This window comes from Filicampus tigris, chromosome 13 (genome assembly GCF_054856515.1).
Source record: "Filicampus tigris isolate MCC_2025a chromosome 13, RoL_Ftig_1.0, whole genome shotgun sequence".
NCBI lineage: Eukaryota > Metazoa > Chordata > Actinopteri > Syngnathiformes > Syngnathidae > Filicampus > Filicampus tigris.
Genome location: NC_141229.1, coordinates 5074944 through 5097895, shown reverse-complemented (window position 1 = coordinate 5097895; position 22952 = coordinate 5074944). Strand labels below are relative to the sequence as shown.

The 22952-nt window shown below is 42.1% G+C and overlaps 2 protein-coding genes across 4 annotated transcripts in view; both read right to left on the bottom strand.

The window, feature by feature from the left end:
- Positions 1 to 16306, bottom strand: part of pcnx1 (pecanex 1) — a 34084-nt gene extending 17778 nt beyond the window's left edge. Inside the window, exons 1-12 of one of the 2 annotated variants that reach the window (XM_086048945.1) lie at positions 15895 to 16306; positions 13662 to 13876; positions 10918 to 11017; positions 9974 to 10010; positions 9002 to 9064; positions 8389 to 8466; positions 6572 to 8203; positions 5258 to 5387; positions 4320 to 4516; positions 3046 to 3139; positions 1864 to 1921; positions 864 to 1081 (exon numbers count right to left, since the gene is read on the bottom strand). In XM_086048945.1, coding sequence (XP_085905071.1) covers positions 864 to 1081; positions 1864 to 1921; positions 3046 to 3139; positions 4320 to 4516; positions 5258 to 5387; positions 6572 to 8203; positions 8389 to 8466; positions 9002 to 9064; positions 9974 to 10010; positions 10918 to 11017; positions 13662 to 13876; positions 15895 to 16047 — 2975 coding nt within the window. In that variant the 5' untranslated portion in view covers positions 16048 to 16306. The remainder of the gene's footprint in view (positions 1 to 863; positions 1082 to 1863; positions 1922 to 3045; positions 3140 to 4319; positions 4517 to 5257; positions 5388 to 6571; positions 8204 to 8388; positions 8467 to 9001; positions 9065 to 9973; positions 10011 to 10917; positions 11018 to 13661; positions 13877 to 15894) is intronic. The other variant, XM_086048946.1, reaches the window with a different exon arrangement.
- Positions 16307 to 17348: 1042 nt separating this feature from the next.
- med6 (mediator complex subunit 6) lies at positions 17349 to 21750 on the bottom strand. 2 transcript variants are annotated; one of them, XM_086049593.1, is made up of 8 exons: positions 21651 to 21750; positions 21020 to 21179; positions 20028 to 20119; positions 19787 to 19869; positions 18887 to 18995; positions 18693 to 18808; positions 18410 to 18437; positions 17349 to 17827 (listed from the first exon to the last, which is right to left on the bottom strand). In XM_086049593.1, the coding sequence occupies exons 1-8, from the start codon at positions 21721 to 21723 to the stop codon at positions 17697 to 17699; spliced, it is 792 nt and encodes a 263-aa protein (XP_085905719.1). In that variant the 5' UTR covers positions 21724 to 21750; the 3' UTR covers positions 17349 to 17696. The 2 variants fall into 2 exon arrangements, with proteins under 2 accessions (XP_085905719.1, XP_085905720.1); XM_086049594.1 differs by having other exon boundaries at positions 21636 to 21704.
- Positions 21751 to 22952: the final 1202 nt, after the last annotated feature.

Sequence of the window (22952 nt, the reverse complement as noted above, 5' to 3'; positions counted from 1 at the left end):
CAATGCTGATGAATTTTCACATTTTTACTGTACATTTCTTTTGTATTGACGTTTGTTGATTGAATTTCCCACACATTTGTCAATTTAGGCATTGGCGCTGTTGTTGTATGCTCTGTCGTGTCAGCCGACCGGTCGCCCCGCAATAGCAGCACATTCGTTCTCATTGCAGTGTGAAAAGGGCTTGAAAAGGGCGTAGCTGTCCAGGAGTAGAGTTGAATGAATCCGAGTAATATTCTAATTGCAATTTAATATGTGATTATTTTCTTGAAATTCCTCTTCCCATGTATTTTTTAACTCACACAAGCAGTTATCTATTAAATGCCACTGGTCTACTGCAGTGTTTTTCAAACTTTTTTGAGTCTAGGCACATTTATTTCATTGAAAAAATCCTGCAGCGCACCAGCAGCTGAAATTGTGAAAAAAAAAAATGCTTATTTTAACAATGTAAGTGTTATATTGTTTATATAAGCATTTTTTGAACATTGACAAATGATGTTATATTATAACGTCTTGAATAGAAATTAAATAAACACAAAGAAAAAAGTATTTTATAATGTTTCATATTGATACTCAGTGTGAAACATGGGCCTGTTTGGATAAACATGCGTCACTAGTTCACTTGTCTCTAAACAAAGACAACCGGCTACCTGCTGCTGCTGCCACCTCCTGGTATGGAAGAGTACTACAATGTAGTAAAGACATGATTACGCTGCCAGTCGCTAGACCGCACAGGCACACAAATTCGATCATTTCCCACGGCTCACCTGACAATATCTCGCGGCGCACACAGTTTGAAAAACACTTCGTCTACTGTAACAAACAGCAGAACATTGTGGTAGGACCACGATGCTGTTGCGACTTACCGGTCGAACAGTGCCAGCAGAGTGAGGCGGTCAAAGTGCAGCCCCACCCACAGGTAAGGCATGAGCCACAGCCGATAGTACTCCTTGGCTTTGCCGGCAGCGGTGGCGGCCGCCGGGTCGTCGGGGCCCAGTGGCACAGCATGGAGGTCCGGGCTCAGGTCGGCGTCCTGCTGCTCCAGCAGCTCAGGGTCCATTGTGAGCAGGCGGTTCAGGCGGATCTAGGGGAGGGAGAGCTTCCTCACCATCAGAGTACAACTGGTACACCTCCGGTTTAGAGTCGTTGCAGTCTATGAAGCGTTCACCATGACAACTTCACAAAATTCTGCCCAACAAGTGTAGCACCAATTTAAGTCGGTAAATCATAAATCAGATTACAGCAGCAATCAATACAAACATATATGGGTATTCATAATGTCAACTTTTCATATTTCATGAAATAAAGATAAATATGTGGACTGCACTGAATTTATCCAGACTCCATAAATAACGCCTCCCGACAAACCAAGATGAAGCGTTGCAGCTTTTGCGATTTGAAAATTGCATTCTACAGTATTGCAAAGTCAACTTGAATACCATTAATTGCATTAGCATTAGCATTAAGCTAGCACACCAAAGGCTAAGCCGTAATTCTCCTCATTTTATGTTTACTTTGACAGTAAACTTTGACTGGAAGAGGCATTAAACTGCTTGAAACCTTTTTTTTTTTTTTTTTTTTTAAGAATTGTTCAATATTTGTCAAAGTGGAGCTTATTGAGAAATGAGTTGAGATGTGGTCACTGCCACCATACATGGCATTTCAATTCATTTCAATGGGGAAAAATAGGTATTAATTGAGTTTATCCAGGCACTCCTTAAAACTCCCAAATCAAGGTACCACTCTACGTCAATACTATAATCTACTGGTAGAAGCATTAAAGTCTTATTGCCGTCTACTTGTCACCATCTGGATTCTTATTGCGATACAATACACACTATTTTATACAGAACATATTCCACTCACCAGATCATGAGGATAGAAGCGAACTGAGGTAGAACTGGAGAGGTGGGAGTCTGTGTCCCTGCACCACATACACACACAATAACCACATTAACTGTTAGAGGAGGCACCTGGTGTATTCTACTAGCATTCCATTGTTGGTCATATAAATCATACTAGAGGCATTCAGAGTTCTCACACAGAGCTTAGTGGATGAGTTAAGGAACAGGTGGTGTGAGTGCTACGCGCGCTAGCCACATACAGAGTGTAGGTCATCTCTAGCTAGCGGACATCATGGCTAGTGATTGTGGGTGTTGCCGATATGCCAAACTTGTTGTAGGGAGGGAAAAAAAAAACTAAAAATAAAAAATAGTGTGGTGCTAATGCAACTGCAATTGGTGTTTGGAGAACCTCATAATTCCAACTGTTCAAATTTTGACTGTTGTACTGCATTGTTTATTTCCTATAAAGAAGTCAAACGATTGACGTTACACTTTACTAAAAAGAAAAGTGCTAAACTGTCATATTTAATTACTGCTGTTGCATTTTGATAATTTCCTAAAAAGAAGACCATTTGTTGCATTTAAAAAAAAATATGTAAGCCATTTTGACTACTGTTGCAGTTTGGTAATTTCCTAAAAAAAAGAATATTAACTGTTAAGGTTTCACTTTCCGAAAATGAAAAGCTCTAAGCTGCTTAATCATACTCCTGCAGATAGTGCTGCAAGTTGATAATTGCCTAAAAACAATACATGTACAAAAGGAGATATGTGGTACGTTCCTAAAAAGAAAACATGCACTGCTAAATATTTTTACTATTACCTTTGAACTTTGTTCATTTCCTAAAAAGGAAGACAAACGTTGCGCTTTCCTAAAATGAAAACATGTAAGCTGTTCTATATCACTAAAGTTTCTGTTACACTTTCCTAAAAATAAAAGACTCAAGCAGTTATAAGTTGCTTCTTGTACCATTACACTCAAAATGGTTTGTTTCCTAAAAAGAAGACAAGCTATTGATGAAGCACTTTCTGAAAAAAAAAAAATGCTTAAACATTTGTTTATTCCACCACCTTTCATTTATGGGAGAATTTACAGCGAGCTTAAGTTTCATTTCAAATTGTCATGAAATCTGTTCCTGTTTATACTAAAGCAAAACCTGCTGATCGTGGCCAGTGAGGATATATAATTTGTGCGTGTACTGCTCACCAAATGTTATTGGAGGCTCGTCTGGTGGCGGGCTCAAAGTTGACCAGGGACATATCGCACCCGACAGCCTCATACAAGGAGGGTGTGAGTTTTCCTACCCGGAAAAGAAAAAAAAAAAAGCACAAACATGTTAAACCTTTTCAAAGCGCTGTACAAATAAATGGATTTATCTTCATTATTATTATAAACACAAAAGTGGAGGGGGCAAGCACGCATGAGAGATTTGTGCTAGTTCCAAGTATTTCTCCAAACATCGTAATAATACATATTGGTTTGCACAAAAAGCAGTCTGGATCTAGACTGGAGTGGGCCCAGTGACCGTCACGATTAATACTATCAATCATGCTAGAGGAGGCCGCAGACGCTTCATCAACAAACGCAGATAATTGGAGCATGGATAATGTGACCTCTGCTTGGGGATCTGATCACATCGGTCGGCTAAACGTCAACGACAGACTGACTGCAACAACGCCAGCGGAAGGACTATGCAGTGAAGTGTAGTTCATTTGCACCCCTGATATATCCCAAATGTTGAAGCGATTGTTTGGCTTTTTACATTTAGAGTTGTGCGACGTCAGCGCAATGCCACGTTGCGCCGTAACAAGCTGGGCAGTTTCACAAGAGCAGCAAAAATATATGCCTGTGAGTATTATTATGTGTATGCGTTGCTGCACAGTGTGTGTTAAAGTGGCAGCTGTTTGAAGGTTTATAATGACAGTAACATCAGCGCTTATTTCCGACAACCTATAGCTGGCGTTTAACATTATACTGAATGTTAGCATTAAGCTAGCAAACCTTCGTTGAGGTTTGGTTGAACATGTTGGTGTTTAAATACACAATGTTTGATTCTCTCTTGTTTTTTTGTGTCGGTTTTCCAGTAACCTTCAGCTGGGAGTGACAAACAGCTTGAAGCAAGCGTGACTTGTCTCACAGCTTGCTGGGCGGTTACAGGAAGTTCCAATTGGCAGTAGTAGGCTATATCAAATTAGCTAAGATCAATACAATACTTTCTGTGTTAGCGATTGTAGATGTAGGGCAGCACTTCAATTTATTTTTAGGGCGGAAACAATCCCAAATCTCAGACATTCTGTCTAGGTGGTGCGTGCGACTGCAGTGACGTGAGTCCGTGTGGAAAAATAATCCCTTGCGAAAGATTTTGCTTCAACCTTTTCTTGTAATCAAATGACATGCTCCATATTATAAATGGGGGCCCGCTCTTCCCCTCCAAACCCAAAGAATCGATTCGAAAAGCGCAACATGTAATTGCTCCCCACCGAGGTCATCCTGCAAGCTGCTGGCGCCGACCGTCGAGGCCTTGTCCTGAGAGCCTTCCAGGTGCGCGCTTCCGTTCCTGGCCAGCAGGGAGGCGCTGGCGCTCAGCACCGTCACCTGGGAGGCGGTGCGAGAAGGCTGAGTGGACTTGGCCTGGCAGGCGGGAGCTTGGGAGGCCTGGCTGAGCGCCTCCTGGAGACTGCGGGAAACAAGTGGGGGAGGAATGTGAGAAGCCACGGAAGCACGGAGGGCAAATGGAAGGTCGGTCTCAGGTTGGAGCTATTGGTCGGTCTAATAATGGGTTGGGCTATGCTTCTCACCAAAATTGCTGACTACTTCTTCAAATCTAGGCAAGAGGACTTGAGATGACTTCCCACGCCCTGTCTAGCAAATTTTGATTCAATCGTTGAAACTGGCGTTCTAGGGGGTGCTACTAAGTGAGTTTTTTTTTTTTTTCCTGGGAGGAGGGGGTTTCCTTGACAAGTGCTCGAGACCTAACTTTCAAATTCGGCATCATCTCCACATCACTTTCGGGGTGACAGACAAACAAGCAAATCGATGCGACATGGCATGACCGGCAAATCATGCGCACTTGTGAGGAGATTGATTAGTCAGGCCTGGCAAAGTTGAAAGGACTCCATTCTGTCTGCCTGGCCACCAAAAATGTTATTAAAAAGATGACATGACACCATAATAGCAGGGAAAGGGATGAAAGGGATCACATGCTGCTTTTTTTTTTTTTAATGTTTTGCTTTGGATGTTTTACAGCACTTTGAGTTGCATTTTTATGTATGAAAAGTGCGATATAAATAAAATGTGATTGATTGATTGATAAGACATAACACCACGTGATGACAGTGCGCTTTAGGCTTTATGCGCTAAATGATCCAAAAAAAAATAAAAAATCCAAATCGCAGTTAACTCGGGAACGACACCACACCTGAGGGGAGAGCCAATGAGGGAGGATGGCGGCGTGGGGTTACTGCCCGCGTTGTGCCGCCGCCGCACCGCCTGCCGGCGAAACGTGCTCCGCTCGCGGCGGAATACCACCGTCTCCTCGCTGCCGGGGGCTGTGGTGGTGAAAGGCAAGGGTTATTTAGAAGTCCAAGTTTTTGGGGGTACTTGAATTTCCCCCCCAAAATGAAAAACAATAAATCATCATTCCATCCCGCAAAATATGTTCTTCCACACCAAACTCAACCAAGCATGCCTTTAAATATGCTTTGCGCACCAGTGATGTTTCCGTAAAGACAGAAAAAACACAAGCATTCAGAATGTCTGAAAAGCTTAGCTATTCAAATTTAAGTGCTGTAAATTTGTGATTGAACATTAAGAGTCTCACAAGAACTCAAAAGCAACAAGCAAGTAAGATATCGGCATGCGGGTCTTAAGAATGTGGGGAGAGGGTGTAGCCCATTAGACTTTGTGTGTGTGTGTGTGTGTGTGTGTGTGTGTGTCTGTCACAAATAAGAGAGCAGCTGTTTGTCTAAGCTCAACACAAAGCACGTGATGTGGTGTCATAAAATCCACGGGGAATGCCAGGCTCATGAAAACAAACTAAGACAACAACACTGATGCGGAGGAAAAGCAGCATTAGATCAGGCATTAATGTCTGACCTAAACACCCCAAATAAATTGGTGATGCTAATGATGAGGTCACTAACAGGCCAAAACAGCCCAACAAATTAAGCTTCATCAATGGCCCCCAAAAAATAAAGCTGTGGGAAAAAAAATACCCCCCAAAAGTTTCTTTCTTGATTTTTTTAGGGGGAGGGGTTCCTTCCTCAGAACAATGTTTCTTCCCTCAAATGTTTTTTTTTTAATTTATCTAAAATATACACTATTTTTTGGGAAAAAAAAAAAAAAAAAATCACCAAATTTTCTTGATAAAAATATTTTTGCTTAAAAAATATTTTATACTCTTTTTCTAAAAAACAAAAACAAGTCCAAAAAAGATTTTAACTTTGAACATTTTCTTTTTTTCCCCCCATTGTTACAATTTTTTTTTTTCATAAAAAAAAAATCTTTTTTCCATAGTTACATTTTTTTTTTCTCCTAAAAATGTAACTGACTTAACAACAATAAACTATAATTGTAAACATCCTAAATCAAAATCCCTGACTAAAGTCAGGGATGGTTTTAGTGCGCCAACACCATGTCAACATGATACCCTGAGTTTACATAGAAGCCTTGACCCATTTGAAAGGTAAACCGGCAATAATGTAGAGACAGGTAAGAGGTTCTCAGTACATACCCCGCAGGCAAGCGGCGGCGGCGGCGGCGTCGTCCTGAGCCTCCAAGAGCACGGCTTGGCTGGGCAGACTGTTCCTGGAGCGCGTCACCGACTCCAGCTGTGAAGCGCGACCCAACAGAGAGGCGGCGTCCAGGACCTCTCCTTCTTTGGCTTCCAGGTCAGATTTGGAGGTGGTGAGGGGCCGGGGTCCGGCGGGGGCTCCGAGGCGCGTGGGGTCGTTAAGGCAGGCGGCCGTGCCGCTGTCCAAGCTCAAAACGCGGGCGTGCGTCTTGGCGCTGCCCGTGCTGGGGGTACGCCGGGAGCCGCGCCGTCTCCCGCCCGCCCGTGCTCCCGCCTCCGGCGCCGCGCCGGCGGCGCTCTGCTTGGCTTTGAGGGCCCTGTAGCGCCCTTCGGGTGAGTGGCAGGAGCGCGAGGTGGCGCTGGATGAGCTGTCCGTGCTCAGGTGTCGGGCGGAGGGGAGGCTGGAGGCACAGCTCAGCTCGCTGTGGTCGCTGGAGTCCTCCTCTCCGCCCCCCCCGGCGAACACGGCGCCGCAAGGCTTGGCCGGCCCGCGCGTCGACATGTAGTCCCGGTGGCGGCTGGCGTCGAAACTGCTCGCTCGCTTCTTGCCCGTCCGCCGCCGCCCGCTGCGGCCGGCGGACAAGGAGGAAGTCCTCTGAACGAGGTTGCTCGACTCGACGCCATCCGATCCGCCGAGCGTTTCGACGGCGCCATCGGCACCGGTCCTGGCGCCTGCCGCTTCCGGACTCCCGCTGCCCTCAGCGAGCTCGGGAGGTGCGGCTGACACGGCGGTCCCCGGCGGGTTGGCCGTCAGCTCGTTGGCGTGCGGGTTCTTGTTGGCCTCCCTGGAGGGAAGGCCGCCGACGCCCCGGGAGCACGTCCTGTTGTCGGCGTGGGCGGGCGCCGCGTCCGCCCGCTCCCGCATCCGCTCGTCCCCCGAGAGCGACAGCAGGCTCTCCACGTGCGTGGAACTGGTCCGCTCGCTGTGGAAGCTGCTGACGGTACTGTTCGTGTCGCGGTCGGTGCCGCTGCAGTAGCTCTCGGTGGAGCCGCTGCTGCGCGTGCTCAGGCTACGCAGGCTCTCGGCACTGCGTTCACCCCGTCGGGATTTTCTCCCAACGTTGGGGCCCTTCCCGCCTGCGTCCGCCTGGTATAAACCTGAGCCGCCCTCTCCGGCTTCCCTGGAGATGGAACGGGATACCCTGTGCGGGTCTTTGTGCTTGTAACATTCGAGCCCCGAGGTGGAGGCCACCGCTTGGTCCTGCTGGTAGAGCCGCTCGGCTGCATCCCGCTGCGGCCTGGCGGCCTCCAGCTCGCACACGGGATCCAAGCCGCCCCTCCTGGGCGGCGGATAGAGCGCAAAGTCCGGCAGGCCCGGGTCGGGGAAGGCGGACCCCGCCGAGCTGGAGGTCCGAGGCAGGCCCCTCGAACGGGGCTCCTTCCTAAAGGTTTGCGACTGCGAGGACGCGTGAGGGGCGGGCTCTTCGTGCGACAGGCTGCAGTGGTACGCGGCGTTGCAGAGCTCGGCGGGCTCTCGGGACAGCTCAGATGGACACAAGGAGGTGGAGGGCTGCAAGGACGCGAATGAGTCGTTGGGAACCAAGCAGTACATCTTTGTGTCCGAGAGCAGATCTAAAAACACAAAAAGGAAAGCGTCACATATTTAGAAAGAGACATCTTGCGAAAAGGTCACTTTTTAATAGATCGTATACAAATAGGTTAGGTCGTCGGAGTGCTTTTGCCGTTGACATTACAAAAAAATAAATAGAAATCGCGGCTTCTAATGTGAACATTGACCGCTCCCTCAATATAATTACCAGTTCGAAAGCATCTTCTTTTCACCACTGACTCTTTTCTGCTCCGTCGTCCGCCTCTGGCGTTAATGCCTGACTGTTCTGTCAAACAATTGTGACATCTTTCACCTTTTGATGAAGTATAGCTCGGATGAGCGTGACCTGAGCGTCCATGTTGCAATCGATTCGTATACATAAAGACACCCTAGGCCGGGAATAAGAAATACTGGCTTTTTTTTTTGTTTCCGTAAGGAGAAGGCAAACATTAGAACATAATAGTCAGAAGCTAATGCCGGTAACACCGTTAGTCAGGCTAATCCGAGCTGACGCTGCAGCTCTGCTTACCTTTATGTCTTATACATGATAGTGCTTTAGCCGCTGCATCAAAATGCTTTTATTCCCCCACTTTGGAACTTCTTCCAGCTCATTATGTCATTCGGTGAGAAATTGCTGTAAAAAGGTTCCTATGTTAATTAGCCCCACCGTTTGGCAAAAGGAGTGCATAGATACGTTTTCAGAAACAGGCGGATATTTAACCATTGACTTGGTTGTTATATTTCCAAGGTACTCCAGAGACTCAACTAATTGCAGACCAACATGAAAACATTTCCCAAAACAGGATCACTTGCGCGCGCACCGTGATCGTGACTACAGCTCTCCACCAGAGTCAGGCTGATGTCGTCTGACGTCTTTCCCACATCTGCAAAGAAAGGAGGGAAGCAATTAGCAGACGACAGCTTCAATCAATTATTTATACACTCGGCAAGGTGCCGCTCTTGCCCTTCCTGTTTGACTGCCACCGTCTTTTGTTTGGCTGTACAATCTACCTTTAGGTGACCTCTAAGTAACAGATAGACCCAAACACTTTCAGCCAAAAACAACACCACCCCAAAATCCCCAATGAAGCAAGGCTAATTCCGAAATGTTCTCTCAAAAGGTCCTGGCGGCCTTTTAAGAAAAATCCTCCATCGAATTCTCAAAAACAATGTGGCTTGAATGTGTCTTGAGGCGAGCAGAGAAGATGAAAAGCTCCGCGCCACACAGTACAATGGAGCCACTGGGAACCTGCAGTTTTTATTACCTCCACCAAGCACAAAAGTGAAAGTCAGGTAGTTGTGTTTTTGGTTCAGTCAAGCAAAACACGATTTCCATTTCCGTTAGTGTTTCCGAAAACAAACTTTGAAAAATTAAAAAAATAAATAAAAAATAAATACCACCCCAAAAGAAAAACAAAGACAATGTGTTTTACATTTTGGTGCATTCTGTCACTAAAGTCACTAAAGGAGCCGTTCCAGTCTGCTAGCACGGAGGCCAAATGGGCCAACGATGCAAGGAACAAGAAAAAAAAAAAAAGTTCAATTTACACCGTGCGTTACTGCCACCTACAGGATTGGAGTAAAACAGCAAGGGCCGGCATGCCATGGTTTGTTTTTCCCGTTTCACGTGCCTTGGCAGAGATGTCTGTGCTTGCGCGCTACACTCAATACCTCAAAGCTTGTGTTGACACTGTGGTCTTATCTAGCGAGCGCCTCATCCCGTGACTGTGCACGGACACGATAGTGGAGAGTGACTTAACGCGTGATTTGGGTTACCGCCGTTGTTGCGTTACCTTTGCCTCCCGTGGCTCTCCCGAGGGTGGACGCCGTCTGGAATGGGAACGCAAAAGATGATAAATTAGAGGACGTGTCCTTGGTGGAGCAAAATGCTCACGCAGGGTCAACTGACAAGGCGCGTGATCTTAATGAAGTGGAACATCCTCTCCTGTGCTGGCAGAAACATTCAACCAACGGACAAGGGGGGGGGACGGTTGGTCAAACTGAGGAGACATCGGCAGCTTACGGTTTTAATACCTTTTTTGGCCAAGCTTGAAACTCATTTACTAAATATGAAATACATTTTACCCATTGAAGTGAATTGAAAAGCCATTTGCGCCCCTGAAAAAAAAATGTAGTTATGCTTTAATAACAAAGAAAAATATCACTGTAAAGAACTAGTTTCATAAGGTGAACGTACACACTGTACTAAAAAGGAAAGTCTTGTCAAAAATGTTCTTTACAATAATATCTTCTATGCACCCTCACTAGTCTACACTCAGTGTTCTGATTAATATTGTGCTTATGGATTAAGCAGCAAAATCCTTCTGTTTTTTTTGTTGTTGTTTTTAACACGTCACAGTTGCTCATGCCTCACCTATTTTCCGACTTTGACATTACCAAGCCGAGTTGCGATTGGTCGTTACCTCAGCCCCGAGGAACTGTGATGTCATTTTAAGTCGACAGCAAATGGCACTACAAAGTATAAAATGGCCGCCCTCCGAGATGGCTAAAAACTCATATTCCATATTAATCATATTGCCCTGTTTCAACTAGTAGGCCTGCACAAAACATATTCTTGAAAAAAAAAAAAAAAAACGTTTGGGTTGACTTCCCCCTTTAAAGTAATAAGCCGTCAGAAAAATAAACACGCAAGTCCAGATAAAGGAAAATCCACTTAAATACAATAATATAAGTATGTGTATTTTGTCACTTCCCACTACTGCAATACATGAAATACCTGCTGCTCCATCCCAATGTAGGAGTTCCGCGAGCTGCAGTCCACTGGCGGGGTCTCTTGCCTGATAAAGTCGGCCATCTCGATCCCCCCTCCGGGGTCTCTGTGCGCACGCACACAAACACACACACACACACTCGTGTTACTCACCGTCCTCGTGTGTCATTCATCACGCTAATGCTCGGCGCAACTGTCAACCGGCGTTCCGCGTCATTCGTCTCCATCCCGTCAATCAGTCGAGCTGATTGAATGAAGGGCGAAGAGAGGTTGCGCAACTCCCCCCCCCAAAAAAAAAAAAGGTTTGTCTCTCGCAGCCTCGACGAGTGAAATAAGGGACAGTAAATGAGATTTCGAGTGATGTAAAGTAGCCGCCGGGTTTATATTTAGCCCAGATGTGCTTTTTCAACCGGGTCGCGATGACTGAAAAACAAGCAGCCTTGCCAGGGATTTTCTATAAATCATTTCCATGCGGCGGGGATGTTTCGAAACCGGGGTCAAGCGCTGAAGATAAAGATCCCGGGAAACTGTCAATGGAGCGCACAATAAAAACAGCAACACCTTGAGTGCACGACTGTTTGTCTAAAAACCTGCACTCCAGATGTGGCGGGAAAACGACGCCTCGGAACCGTGGGGAGCGCTTCTTTTTGTGCTTCTCCAAAAGGGTCCAGCTAAGGACCGCCACTCTGGAATGTTGATATGAGTCACTCGTTCCGGATAAGGGCAATAAAAGAGTGAAACCTCATTGGTTTTTATTCCTTCTGCCGGCGCTTATAGACTTGGTGAAAAAACATTCACGGGGATATAACATGCCTCGACTTACAAACGCTGACTTGCGAGCAAAAATGTTCATGGTGGCATTGAACTTCACAACAAGCAGCAGAAGAAAAAATGTCATGCTTTTTTTTTTCCTTTTTTTTATTGCCATTCCCGGTTGAATTTAAAACATAAAACAAATATGATAAAACTGTGTATTGAACAAAAAAATAATTTCAGAACGCCAGCTAGCTTAATGCTACCACATAACGCAATATGCCATTGAGGGGCTAACAAAACTAGCATTGACGTTACAGTAGTTATAACCTTTTAAGCCATGTATATTTGTACAAAATACTGGAAGTCATATATTCTTTTTCCTGAAAGTGACTAATATCACCGCAGCTGAGTCACTTTGTTGTGAAACTCTTCTTCATGTATTACATGCATTTCTAAATTACACTGCCCTCTGGTGGCCAAGGCACGCACAGCAGAAGGAGTCCAATGCAGATTGGTAACAAAGCAAGAAATCATGATGGATAAACTGTGTAATTCATTTACATTTTTTAATAAATATTATTAATTATTACTGTATGTGTTAATGAAGTACAATCATGACAGGGATACATTTCTTATAAAACACAAGAGGGCACTATGGGGAAACATGATTTGAGATATGCGTGTTCTGCGTTACGATTGTGGTCACATAACGAGTGTACATCAAACTTGAGAATGTTTTTTGGTCAAGAGTTTATACCCTTGGGACGTTTCATTCAACATCAACCATTGTCCCTGTAAGAAAGGAACCATTGTTCTTTCTGACTGCGACCATACGCAATTCGTAGGAATTTAGAGCCCAAGTTAAGTATCCCTTGTCTGGGCCAATTTGAGTCTCTGGAATTTAACACCAGTGACTCCATGGAAATTTTCCCAAACCTTTTCTTCCTGAGGCCCGCGGGTCAACCGAGCTGGAAGTATCTCATTGTGAAGCAAGACAGGCTTCTCATGCCGCCCAAAAAACATTGCAAACATGACTCGGAAAGTGTAACTTGGCAGCTTGGTGATGAAGTTATTATTAATTATCGATACGCTGATATGAAATACTTATATCCCGATACACTTTTAAGCCATATCGGCCAGCCCTTGCTGCAGCTATCAAATATTTTGGTATTTAGATAATAAAAAATGCTATCGAATAATCGAGTATACGGATGAAATGAAATTATGTTTTTGCTTGGTTAAAAAACAATTATGTATATAGAAGAGAAAATAATTGACCATTTTCATTATTTATTATTATAACCTAACCTAAACCATCAACCATTTGATCATCAACATTTCTTCCCCTAAATTTAACCCGTGCGTAGCAGCAAACTATTTTCTTCTCTCGAAACATTAGTGAGATTTTGGGCTGAGAAACAAAGTGACGTCAGAACCACTGGAGAGATTTTGCTGGCCAAAACAGCACACTTAAGTCAGCCCGGTTTATTAAAAACTGATCAGCAGGAACTGCAAGTGTGTCAGGCTGTCAGCATCAAAGCGCGCAGTCATTTTCGCCTATTAAATTGAAAAAAGTAGTCCAATGACTCTTGCTTGGCAGCTAGCTCCTAGTCACTAGCCGCTAACGCTAGGAACAGATGCTGCGTCAATCAGGGACATAAACGGAATGCCCAGCTCTGAATAAAAGCGTACCAAGGCACTAATGCCCGTGCATTATTGGATTTGGGAAGATTTTATTTTGAAGTTGACGGCGTGAGACCGTCCTGCACGGCATTGCTAAGTCCGGTAAAATCAACGTACTCAAACTACTGGAGGACCCGTTTCGCCCCCAGTCATTGATTAGTACAACTGCTCCTCAAAGAAAAAACGTATTTCGGGCTTGTGTTGCCAATAAAACAAAACAAAACAAAAACGTAGTAAAATGGCTACCTTGTAAGGGGTTCTTGGTCCCCAAAACGTTTGCGAACCCCTGCCTTAGAAACCCAAAAACCTACCCTGGGCCATTGCTGTCCTGGCGTCGGGTGGCGCCGCCGTCGCGCAATCCCTGGACGCCGCCTCGGCCGCCCTGCGACTTCTTGGCCTGCAGTTCCACCACCTCGCCCTCGTCCAGGGCGTGGTGCAACCGGTAGTTGACCATCTTGAGCAGCAGGAACATGGCGGCGATCACGACGCAGTAAATGCCCACGATGACCATGGTGGACGGCAACGCCTGCCACAAGACAGGGACATGTGGCTGTTTACGCGCTGCTGTTTTGGTTCACAACAGAGCTCCAATAGGCAAAGGTGTTAACTATAATTTCTGTGTTTTCTATCACATTGGGACACTTTCGTGTGTATAAGTTATGCAGTTGTTCTAAATACACAAGGTGTATTTCTCGTTGTGTTATGTTTGGTTTGACACGAAACGTCAACTGAGAATAGTAGTCTTTAGCTTGTAGCCTCATTTTTTGAAGAATTGGCAACTATTTTCATATTGCTGTTTGTTGTGTATTGAGTTCACTGCCACCATGCGTATCTCAAAGCACCTCTGTAAAAATAAAACCGCTTTCTTGTTTCTGATGAACACTCGTGCTTACTACGCAGCAGCGTTTTCATGTTGGTTGTATGATGGCACTTAGAAAGCCCAGTATTTTATGAAATGGTACTCGTTTTAAAAAGCTTGAGAACCGCATGTCAGTAGGTGCTACTGTTTTGGTTGGCAACAGACCTAACCTCGCAAAAGCCGATAGTGAGTGTAGATGGGCACCTGTATCGCGATGAAACGTACACCACCCCCACCCCTACCCCCAGCATCCACGTCTTCTGCCACGGCACTTGGAGTACCCTCTGCATCCGTTGACATTGCTATTAGCTGTGGCCCAGGATATAAACCACAGAGCTGACTGGTATATTTCCACTCTCGGAATAGAAGGCGTGCCACAAACTAATTTGAAACACCCTCAATATAGAAGTTAGTATGGCCGGGAAACTGACACTGGCGTGGCGCTAATAGAAATCTTAGGGCAGCGGTGAAGGTTTTAAAATGAATTTAATGACTGTGTGAAGTGTTTCTAATCCTCCCGTTATGTTTATTTCTCAGGAAACAGCAATCACGTTCGCAGAATGTGTCAGATATGGAATACAAATCCAAATAAACAATGCTTTTAATGTATGATTATTGTATATGGGCCCTGCAGTCAGTTACGATAGGCTGGCCATAATGAGGACAAGCAGTAAAGAAATTGGATGGGTGAATGTATTTTTTTTTTTAATTAATTAGTACAACAGCTGAACAGATAATCGAATTCAAACTGACATCGCAATGAATCTGCCCTTGTTTTTTCTCTAGCACATCCTGTTTTCATAAAAATAATACAATATGCGTTATAGTAATACATTTTGAAATATTTATGAATTAATGGTTAGGTTCAGGCTTCAGCAACAGGTGGAATTTTTTGCTGAAATGTCATTACAACACGAGGCAAAAATCAGTATTGTGTAAGCTTTTATAGGTCAAACTTAAAAACAAAACAACAAAAATAAAAATCTCAAAAAACCTCGTGTCTGAGAAAATAAAGAAAAAATTACAATTTTAAATTACATTTTTTCAGGGACACATAAAAGCCATCTGTGATTCGAATTTGTTGTTGACCACTGTAATTTTTATGTCCCTAATGTTGCTTTATTTATTTATATATATATATATATATATATATATATTTATTTATTTATTTATATATACACACACACACACATACATATATACATATATATATATATATATATATATATATATATATATATATATATATATATATATATATATATATATATAGTTTTCCCCCAATGTTTTCGAGTGAAACATTTTAATAAAACATTTTTATTTTTAAAAAAGGGGTGAAATAACTAAAGGTCCAGTGTAAATTAAACGGGTGTCACATAATAACGAGGCGTTATTATGAACAATTTAGTCACTTGATCAAGCTCAAACGAACATAAATATTACAAAGAATTGTCTATTTAGAGGCACAAAGGGCCATTTCGTGGTGTTGGTGGACTTTCGTGGCACAATACACTGTGTACGCTCCAGATAATAAACAGACCAGGGAGGCTTTTATGTACCGTCCCAGTGGCCGCTAACCTGGACGGGCAACCGAGGGGGAGACGAGTGAGCTCCCTTGTTTGTCGAATAAAATGGCGGGGTAAAAAAAAAAAAGCAAAAGAAAAAATAAATTTCGGGGAACTCACCATGTACAGCGTGAAGGGGAAGCATAGCAGGAAGAGCCAGATGTAAAGATGGAGCGCGTTGACGAATGTATTCTGGTCGGGGTCGTAGTACCACCCGCCGGTGATTGAAGCCCAGACCCCCTGCCTGAGGATCTGGAGGGTCTGCGAGCCCATGGCTTGCTTTAGCGGGCCGACGACGGGAACCACCGTGGCCGGCGAGGGCGACACGTACGCCGCCACCGACGACGACTAAAGGACGAACGGCGCCGTGTTGTCGGTCAGAGTCGCTGGCCTAGGCATCTTCGAGCGCCGCTAGCTAGCCCCAGTCAGCCAAGCCAAGCCGGGGAGCTTGGCTGCTGATATGAATCCTCCACCGGAGGACCGTGATATCCCACCACGCCCTGCGAAGACGCTCTTCTTCGTGGCTTGCGCCGCGTTTCACGCGAAGAAGAGCTGGAGGAGGCTACTGCGTGTAAATTTTCCTGTAAATTGTCGTCAAAATGTGGACTATAACACGTGTACATATACTTGAGGAACTATGTAATAGTTTCCTTCAGCAACAGTTGAGGTTACAAGTGAATAAAAATAAGTTTTCTTCAGTTTGGACCAATAGTGACAAATGTTGACATCTAGTGTTACTTTTGTGTATTACGGGTGAATACTGGAGTCAAGTTTTTTTTTTTCGATATACAGTAGATGCAAAATAGACAAAAACTAGGGGGGAAATCACATTTTAGAAAATACTAGAAAAATATTTGATTGAAAATAAACATATGGAAACATGTATACATAAATAAACATAGAAAATACTGGAAAATAGGCAAATTTGGTGAAAAATAAACTAATATTAGATAAAGACTGAAAATAAATGTGTAAAAACATACAATATTGAAAAATATATATTAGAAATGAGGAATTTGATTTAGAATACAGAAATATGTTTTATCTATATTTGTCTGTTGTATTGTTTTTTGCTATTTTATGTAATACATATTGTATTTCTAAAAGTTATCAAATATTTTGAAATTTTTTATGAAATGTAGTTTTTCATATCTTTGTGTATTTTTGTCAAATATTTTATTTCTATGTTCACTCAATGGTTAATTGTGTGCGTTTTTTTAACATTGTTTGTGTATGTTAGCTTTTTCTTAGTACTAAACACTGAAATCATTGCTAAAATTTGAAATTCCCCCAAGATTATTTTTTAGCTAATATTTTCCATGTAACATTGTTGTTGTTTTTTCAAATCTATTTTGTATTATTTTCCGAGAATTTTGTCAGAACACATTGTATTTCTTTTTCTTTTGTATTTTGTGTCAATTATTATGCTTATTTTAACATTGTGGTAGCACTAAATCAAGCGTAACAATCATAACAGAAGCATTTCCTGCCGAATTTATGATTTTTCAATAGAAAAACAAATGACAAGATTGTGCAGTCTGTCCCATGTTGTAAATAACAAAAACGCACAGGGATATAATAACATATTACACATTTACTACCCAAAACATAGGCGATGAAGAGCATTGTATGAAATGAGCCGGGTGAGGAACGGATGATGCGTCATCATTCCTGCATGAGTGAAAAAGACCAACGGGAATGAAGCTAATCCTGGATGCAAAACGCTGATGTCATCAACAAGACCATCAAACATCCGCTGGCTCATCCCCACCAGGGTTCACATTATCATCATTATTCAATAATGCTGTGTGCGTGGGAGGCATCCAGGCCCGACACGGGAACTACTTCCTCATCCTGATCAGACAGAGGCCAAGTGGCGGAATACGAAGTCCTAATTGTTTTTCTTGTTGTTGTGATGGTGGTCACTGGAGCCGTGCTCGCTTCTCGGGAGGCGGCTTGCTGGCCGGCGCGGCGGCGGAGGATTTGGCCGCCGGCTCCCTTTCCTCTTGTTTGACCGTTTCCGTGGGAGGTTCGGGCTCTTTTTTCACCTCCACTGTGACACACATTTTTAAATATGTTACTCATGTGTTAGTTAGCCATGTATTTGTCAAGGTATTCACTACACTGGAGGAAAAAAAAAAAAAAAGTTGCGTGAACTCAAAATTTCAAGGCATCAAAGTTTGATTAAATTTGAAGTTGGGCAATTCAACAAAAATATTTAAGCTAACTAATTGAACTAATTGTCCCTTTTATTGTCCACTAACTTAAAGATATAAGTCAAAAAAGATCGGCAAATTGGTTTGGAGCAAGCGAACATTGTTACCATAAATGTCAATAATTGATATTTTAAAGTTGTTCCAACTTAAATGACAGTTTTAGCTCCCAAAACACGAATTGGTTTTTTGACAGTGTAAAATAAATTAAAAAAAAAAAATCAAAGTGCACTTTTTTCCCCCCTCAATATCACGATTTAACATTATCATTACTCCGATTTCCTGTTAGCTCGCGAATCGGAAAAGACAAGTGACATAGGCAATCAAATGGAATTTTTTTTCCTATATCGGAGACCTTTGCACTTCGAAAAAATTACACCCGACTACATCACAATGTCTGGTCAATAAAATCGAAATCCTACCTGGAATGGGTTTCTCTCCAGGCTTTGGCTGAAATTGCAGAAGAACAAATGATAAACAAAGGGGTACCTCAACTTACAAGTAAGCAGACTTCTTTGACTATTATGTGTTTTGAGTTGAGAGCAAACATTTGAGTTACAAGTGCTAAATGGCAGCAGCCAACTTCACAACAAGTGGCAATTTGGCAGATTGTCAACATGCTTCGAAAAGAGGCCAAGTGCTTGCTTCAAGTTGTTTACTGAAGTTTGGCCTGTTATACTGCCTAACATTAGGAGTCAAAAGTACCTGGTAGAAAGTTGGCGGGAACTTTGACCTGAGGTCCAAAAGCAGAGTGTCCACACGATGTCTCTGGAAGAGCGAACCCGGTTCCTCTTTCTTCTTGGATTTTGGCTTGTTTTTTTCTGTCAAAACATCATCTATTCGTACAGAGTGTTCTCGTGACGTATTTAGTGAAGTTGGTCTGATGGAAAATGCTTCACCTCGCTCCTCCTGGTCTTTGAAGTGCCACCAGTATCCTTTGGAGGGATGGTAGCGGCAGTAGGACATGGCTTCGTCAAACGCAGACTGGATGCCGTGAACGGCGGAAAGCTGAAATGGCCCAAAAAAGGAAGTAAAAATGTGTTTTTCCTAATATTTGTTTATTTTCAATCTGAAGCTGTTATTATTTAGTAATATAATACTATTTTTTTGTTTCTTGTCGAGCATTTTTCAAAGATATTTTGTTTATGTTTTTCACCACTATTTACTTATTTTCAATCTAGTTTATTTATTTTCTCTAATATTTGTATATTTCTTGTCTAATACTTGCTTATCTTTCTAATATTTGTGTTTTGTTTTTTTTGCAATATTTTCAATAGTTTGTTTGTACGTTTCCCCCCCAAAAATGTTCAATTTAAATTTTATATAGATAATGGATGGATGGATTTTCTTTTGTCTATATTTGCCTATTTTTGTAAATGTTCTATATTTTTGGGCCCAAATTTTATTTTTGGCTATTATTCGCTATTTATAAGATTTTTTTTTTTAATTCCCTACTTGTCTATTTTCAATCAATATTTTTGTAATAATTTGTAATATTTTGTTTTTTCCCCTAATATGAGTATTCTTCCAACATGTTGTTTTTTGGCCAATATTTTACTTTTTTTTCTTGAATATTTGCATATTTTTATATGAAGTTGAATTGAGGACTATTGAGTTGAGGACTTTCATTTAGACAATAGCGCTTTGCTCCATCTTGTGGCATCTTACTGTCAAGGAACTATGTTGAAGTGAGTTGAGGAGTTTCATTTTGTCAACAGTAATGCTATGCTAGCAGTTATTGGCAATTATAAACTTTTTAATGGTCCTTATCCCCACCAATTCACTGTACTGGTTCTCACCGCTCTGGAGCTGATGACTGTGCTGAGATCCGGGGCCTGATAGACCACTCCTATGATGATGTAGTAGTCGGCCAAAGGAACCACTGGTTGGTGAAAAACGTCACAAGAAGACGGTGGTCAAGTGTAACCATAACCGCACGAGAAGACATAAGAAATCCTTTATTGACCCTCAGAGAGAAAACTCAAGTGTTGCTGCATTAAAAAAAAAAAAACGACTATATGGTCTTTAGACGGTGCTCACCTTGCGTAGGTGACTGCCTCTGTTGCTTACGGATGATGTAGAGAATGGGCTCTTGCGCATGGAGAAGAATGTACTCCACTCCCACCATCTGACTGCAAAGCAAGGGAAACTCTGTACGGTCAACCGACACCTTCTCGCACATTTTTCTCTAGAACAAACCCACAAACATCTTTTGGTTTCTTCAGTGTTGTACAATCTCCCATTTCTTGACAGCAGAAGAGTGAAAAAAAAATGCACTAAGGTATACTTTAAAAGTGTGTTTTACTGAGTTTTTTTCAAAGCATGTGGGAGCGTTTAAAAAAAAAAAGTTTGTATGGTCTATTGGTCTCGCAATATTGCAAATTTTCACATATCGCAGGTGGGTCTGCAATGTATCCACTGCAATAAATTGGGCTTTACTGTAAACACAGTTTCTGAAAAACACAAACACAAATTCACATCTATCTGCAGTTTCCCAAAAACATTCAAAACATTTTATCCGTGCCAGAAAAATTGACAAGTACTTTATTAAAACTAGTATCAATATTTCTACAAAAGTACACTGAGCGTGAGTACTTTTACAATCTCTTGTAATTGTAAATGTTTTATTTGGGGGGGAGAGGCTGTTTGGATAACATGTTTGTGTGGTATCGCCCATATGGTCAAAAATGGCTTTCAACACATCTCAAGCCTTTAATTTCGTCTGCTTCTAGGGAAACCCCTTCTCAAAAATGACTGGCTGACATGTTTCCGTTAAAAAAATATGCGCCAATAAGCTCTAAGTCGACATGTCAAAATTACAGGGACATTTGAAACAGTGTCACTTGCCCGAAAAACAAATCGAACATTATTTGTGAAAAGGGCTGAGAGGGGAGAGGGTCATGTACTTTAGTAATCAACTGCTGTCGTTAATGTGTTTGTTTTGGGAGATTTTAAAGGTTTTTCAAGCGTTCATTCCATGTTTGTTTGTTTTTTAAGACAATTCCACAATAGTGATATCGAGGTGAACGTACTTGAGATGGTCCAGGCTGAGCCGCTGCATTTTTACTACCTCGTTATTACAAGTGCGGTCATAGAAGGGGTTACTCCTCTCCGAGAAGTAGTCGAGTACATTTCCGGGGTTGAGGATGGGCACCAAGCCGCTGTCCACCCAGGATATGCCCAGCAGGTTATCTGCAAAGTCAACCAAAATTCATTTAGTAAGATGAAATCCACACAACATATCATGACTACCTAGAATACAGTATGGAAGACCATTGGAATCTGACTTTGGAGACAAAATGCAAGACAAATTATCCAGTTAAAAGTGCCCATTCACATCCAAGTAAATCAAAGATTGCACCAGTGATGACTTTGCGTCCGGCGTTGGTATTATTAAAGAGCATAAATAGCAGTCTTGAGTAAGATTTAAAGGTTAGCTCGTGAGAAAAAACACGTCTTCCATTCCACCAATGAAAATAAAAGCGGTGCTAATGCTATCCGCTAACATCTAAAGACTAAAAAACAGCCAACGAACAACAATTATAGCTTCTTAATAATATTGAACTTAAGATTTAACCCGTTCGCTCATCTTCCGTTGCCCAAAACAAACACATATGTATATAATCTTGATCTATATAATAATGAAACCTTTTGTTTCGCTACCTCTGAAATCCACCGACGCCATGACGTAAATAAGCGGTCGCACAAAGATGAGGTAGAGGCATGTTCGTGACATGTCGTTGGATGATGACGTTGGAAGTGAGCTTCAAGGTGTAGGAACGAAGTCAAGATTATTATCAAGAACAAAAGAGCATAAAATGGTTAGTCACTTCAAATGTAATCGGATGAAACGTCACGTAGTCGCTTGTTCTATTTAATTGTAAGCTAATGATATACAGTATATATGTTTATATATTTAACTCTCAGGGCTCTATGCTGATCATTTTTATTGAACCGCTTTAGCTGTGCAAATGTAATGAAACTTGGCAGGGATGAGGAGTTTCGTCTGATTTTTTTTCATTTTCAACTTCGATGATTTAAATATATCAATAATAATTTTATCAAATTGTACATTTTGGCTCTATTGTCCCTACTTTTGGCCAATTGAAACCCATAAAAAGTAAATAGTTTTCTTCCTTATTTACTGGATTGTATCATAGAATTTGGGTTTCATTCTAGGATCAAGACGTTTTAAAAAAATGTTTTCGACCAGATTTAATCCTTTTTTTGGGGGGCGGGGGGTCAACAGATATTATTAGTTTTATAATTTATTATTCTTAGTTCCGAAAGAGGCGTTTGATGTTTACTGTGTACTCCATGGGAGCATTGACAAAATTTATATTTCAGTGGCGATCCCTCTGCTGGCCATGAAGAATAATTTTATTTTAATATAAGAGGGGTCATCAACGTTTTAACCTTTTCGGTAAAAAAAAAAAAAAATAATAATAATATATATATTGAAAACATTTCATCACTAGGTGAATCCACAAGTATGCGGGGGTCCACTGTATTGTACTATTGTCATTTCCAAATGTACACCAATGCAAGTGTGATTTAAAAAAACAGCTAAAAAAAACTATAGATGCAGCTCACTGCAAGCAGCACAGTTTTTTGTTTTTTTGAAGAATAGCAACACAACATTTTTTGGGATGCATCTCAGGGGTGAGCAATTTTTAGAATTGGCCTGTGGGCTACTTAAGTGGTGCCTGTGGGGGTCCATGTTAGTGACCCCTGACCGAAGTGGAAGCTCTCTCCGCTGATTTAGCTATATAAGAAAAAATGGTGATACTGTGCTAGTGTGCTGAGAATATTTATTCTTTAAACATACACTTTTTAGATAGTTTTTCAACCTATCCATTGTGCAAAGAAAATAATTGAGTTTGAAGGGTTGAAAATACAAATGAACTGATGAAGATACATTTTCTATATATACTTTTTAAAGCAAAAAAAACCATCTAAAAACTT

What these genes read in the sequence shown, in the direction of transcription:
- med6 (XM_086049593.1), bottom strand. Translation starts at nt 21,723, where the DNA reads ATGTCACGAACATGCCTCTACCTCATCTTTGTGCGACCGCTTATTTAC. An exon ending in CAAAGACCAGGAGGAGCGAG is followed by an intron (nt 18,809 to 18,886) that starts GTGAAGCATTTT and finishes ATGTTTTGACAG; the next exon opens with AAAAAAACAAGCCAAAATCC. An exon ending in TGGAGAGAAACCCATTCCAG is followed by an intron (nt 17,828 to 18,409) that starts GTAGGATTTCGA and finishes TGTGTGTCACAG; the next exon opens with TGGAGGTGAAAAAAGAGCCC.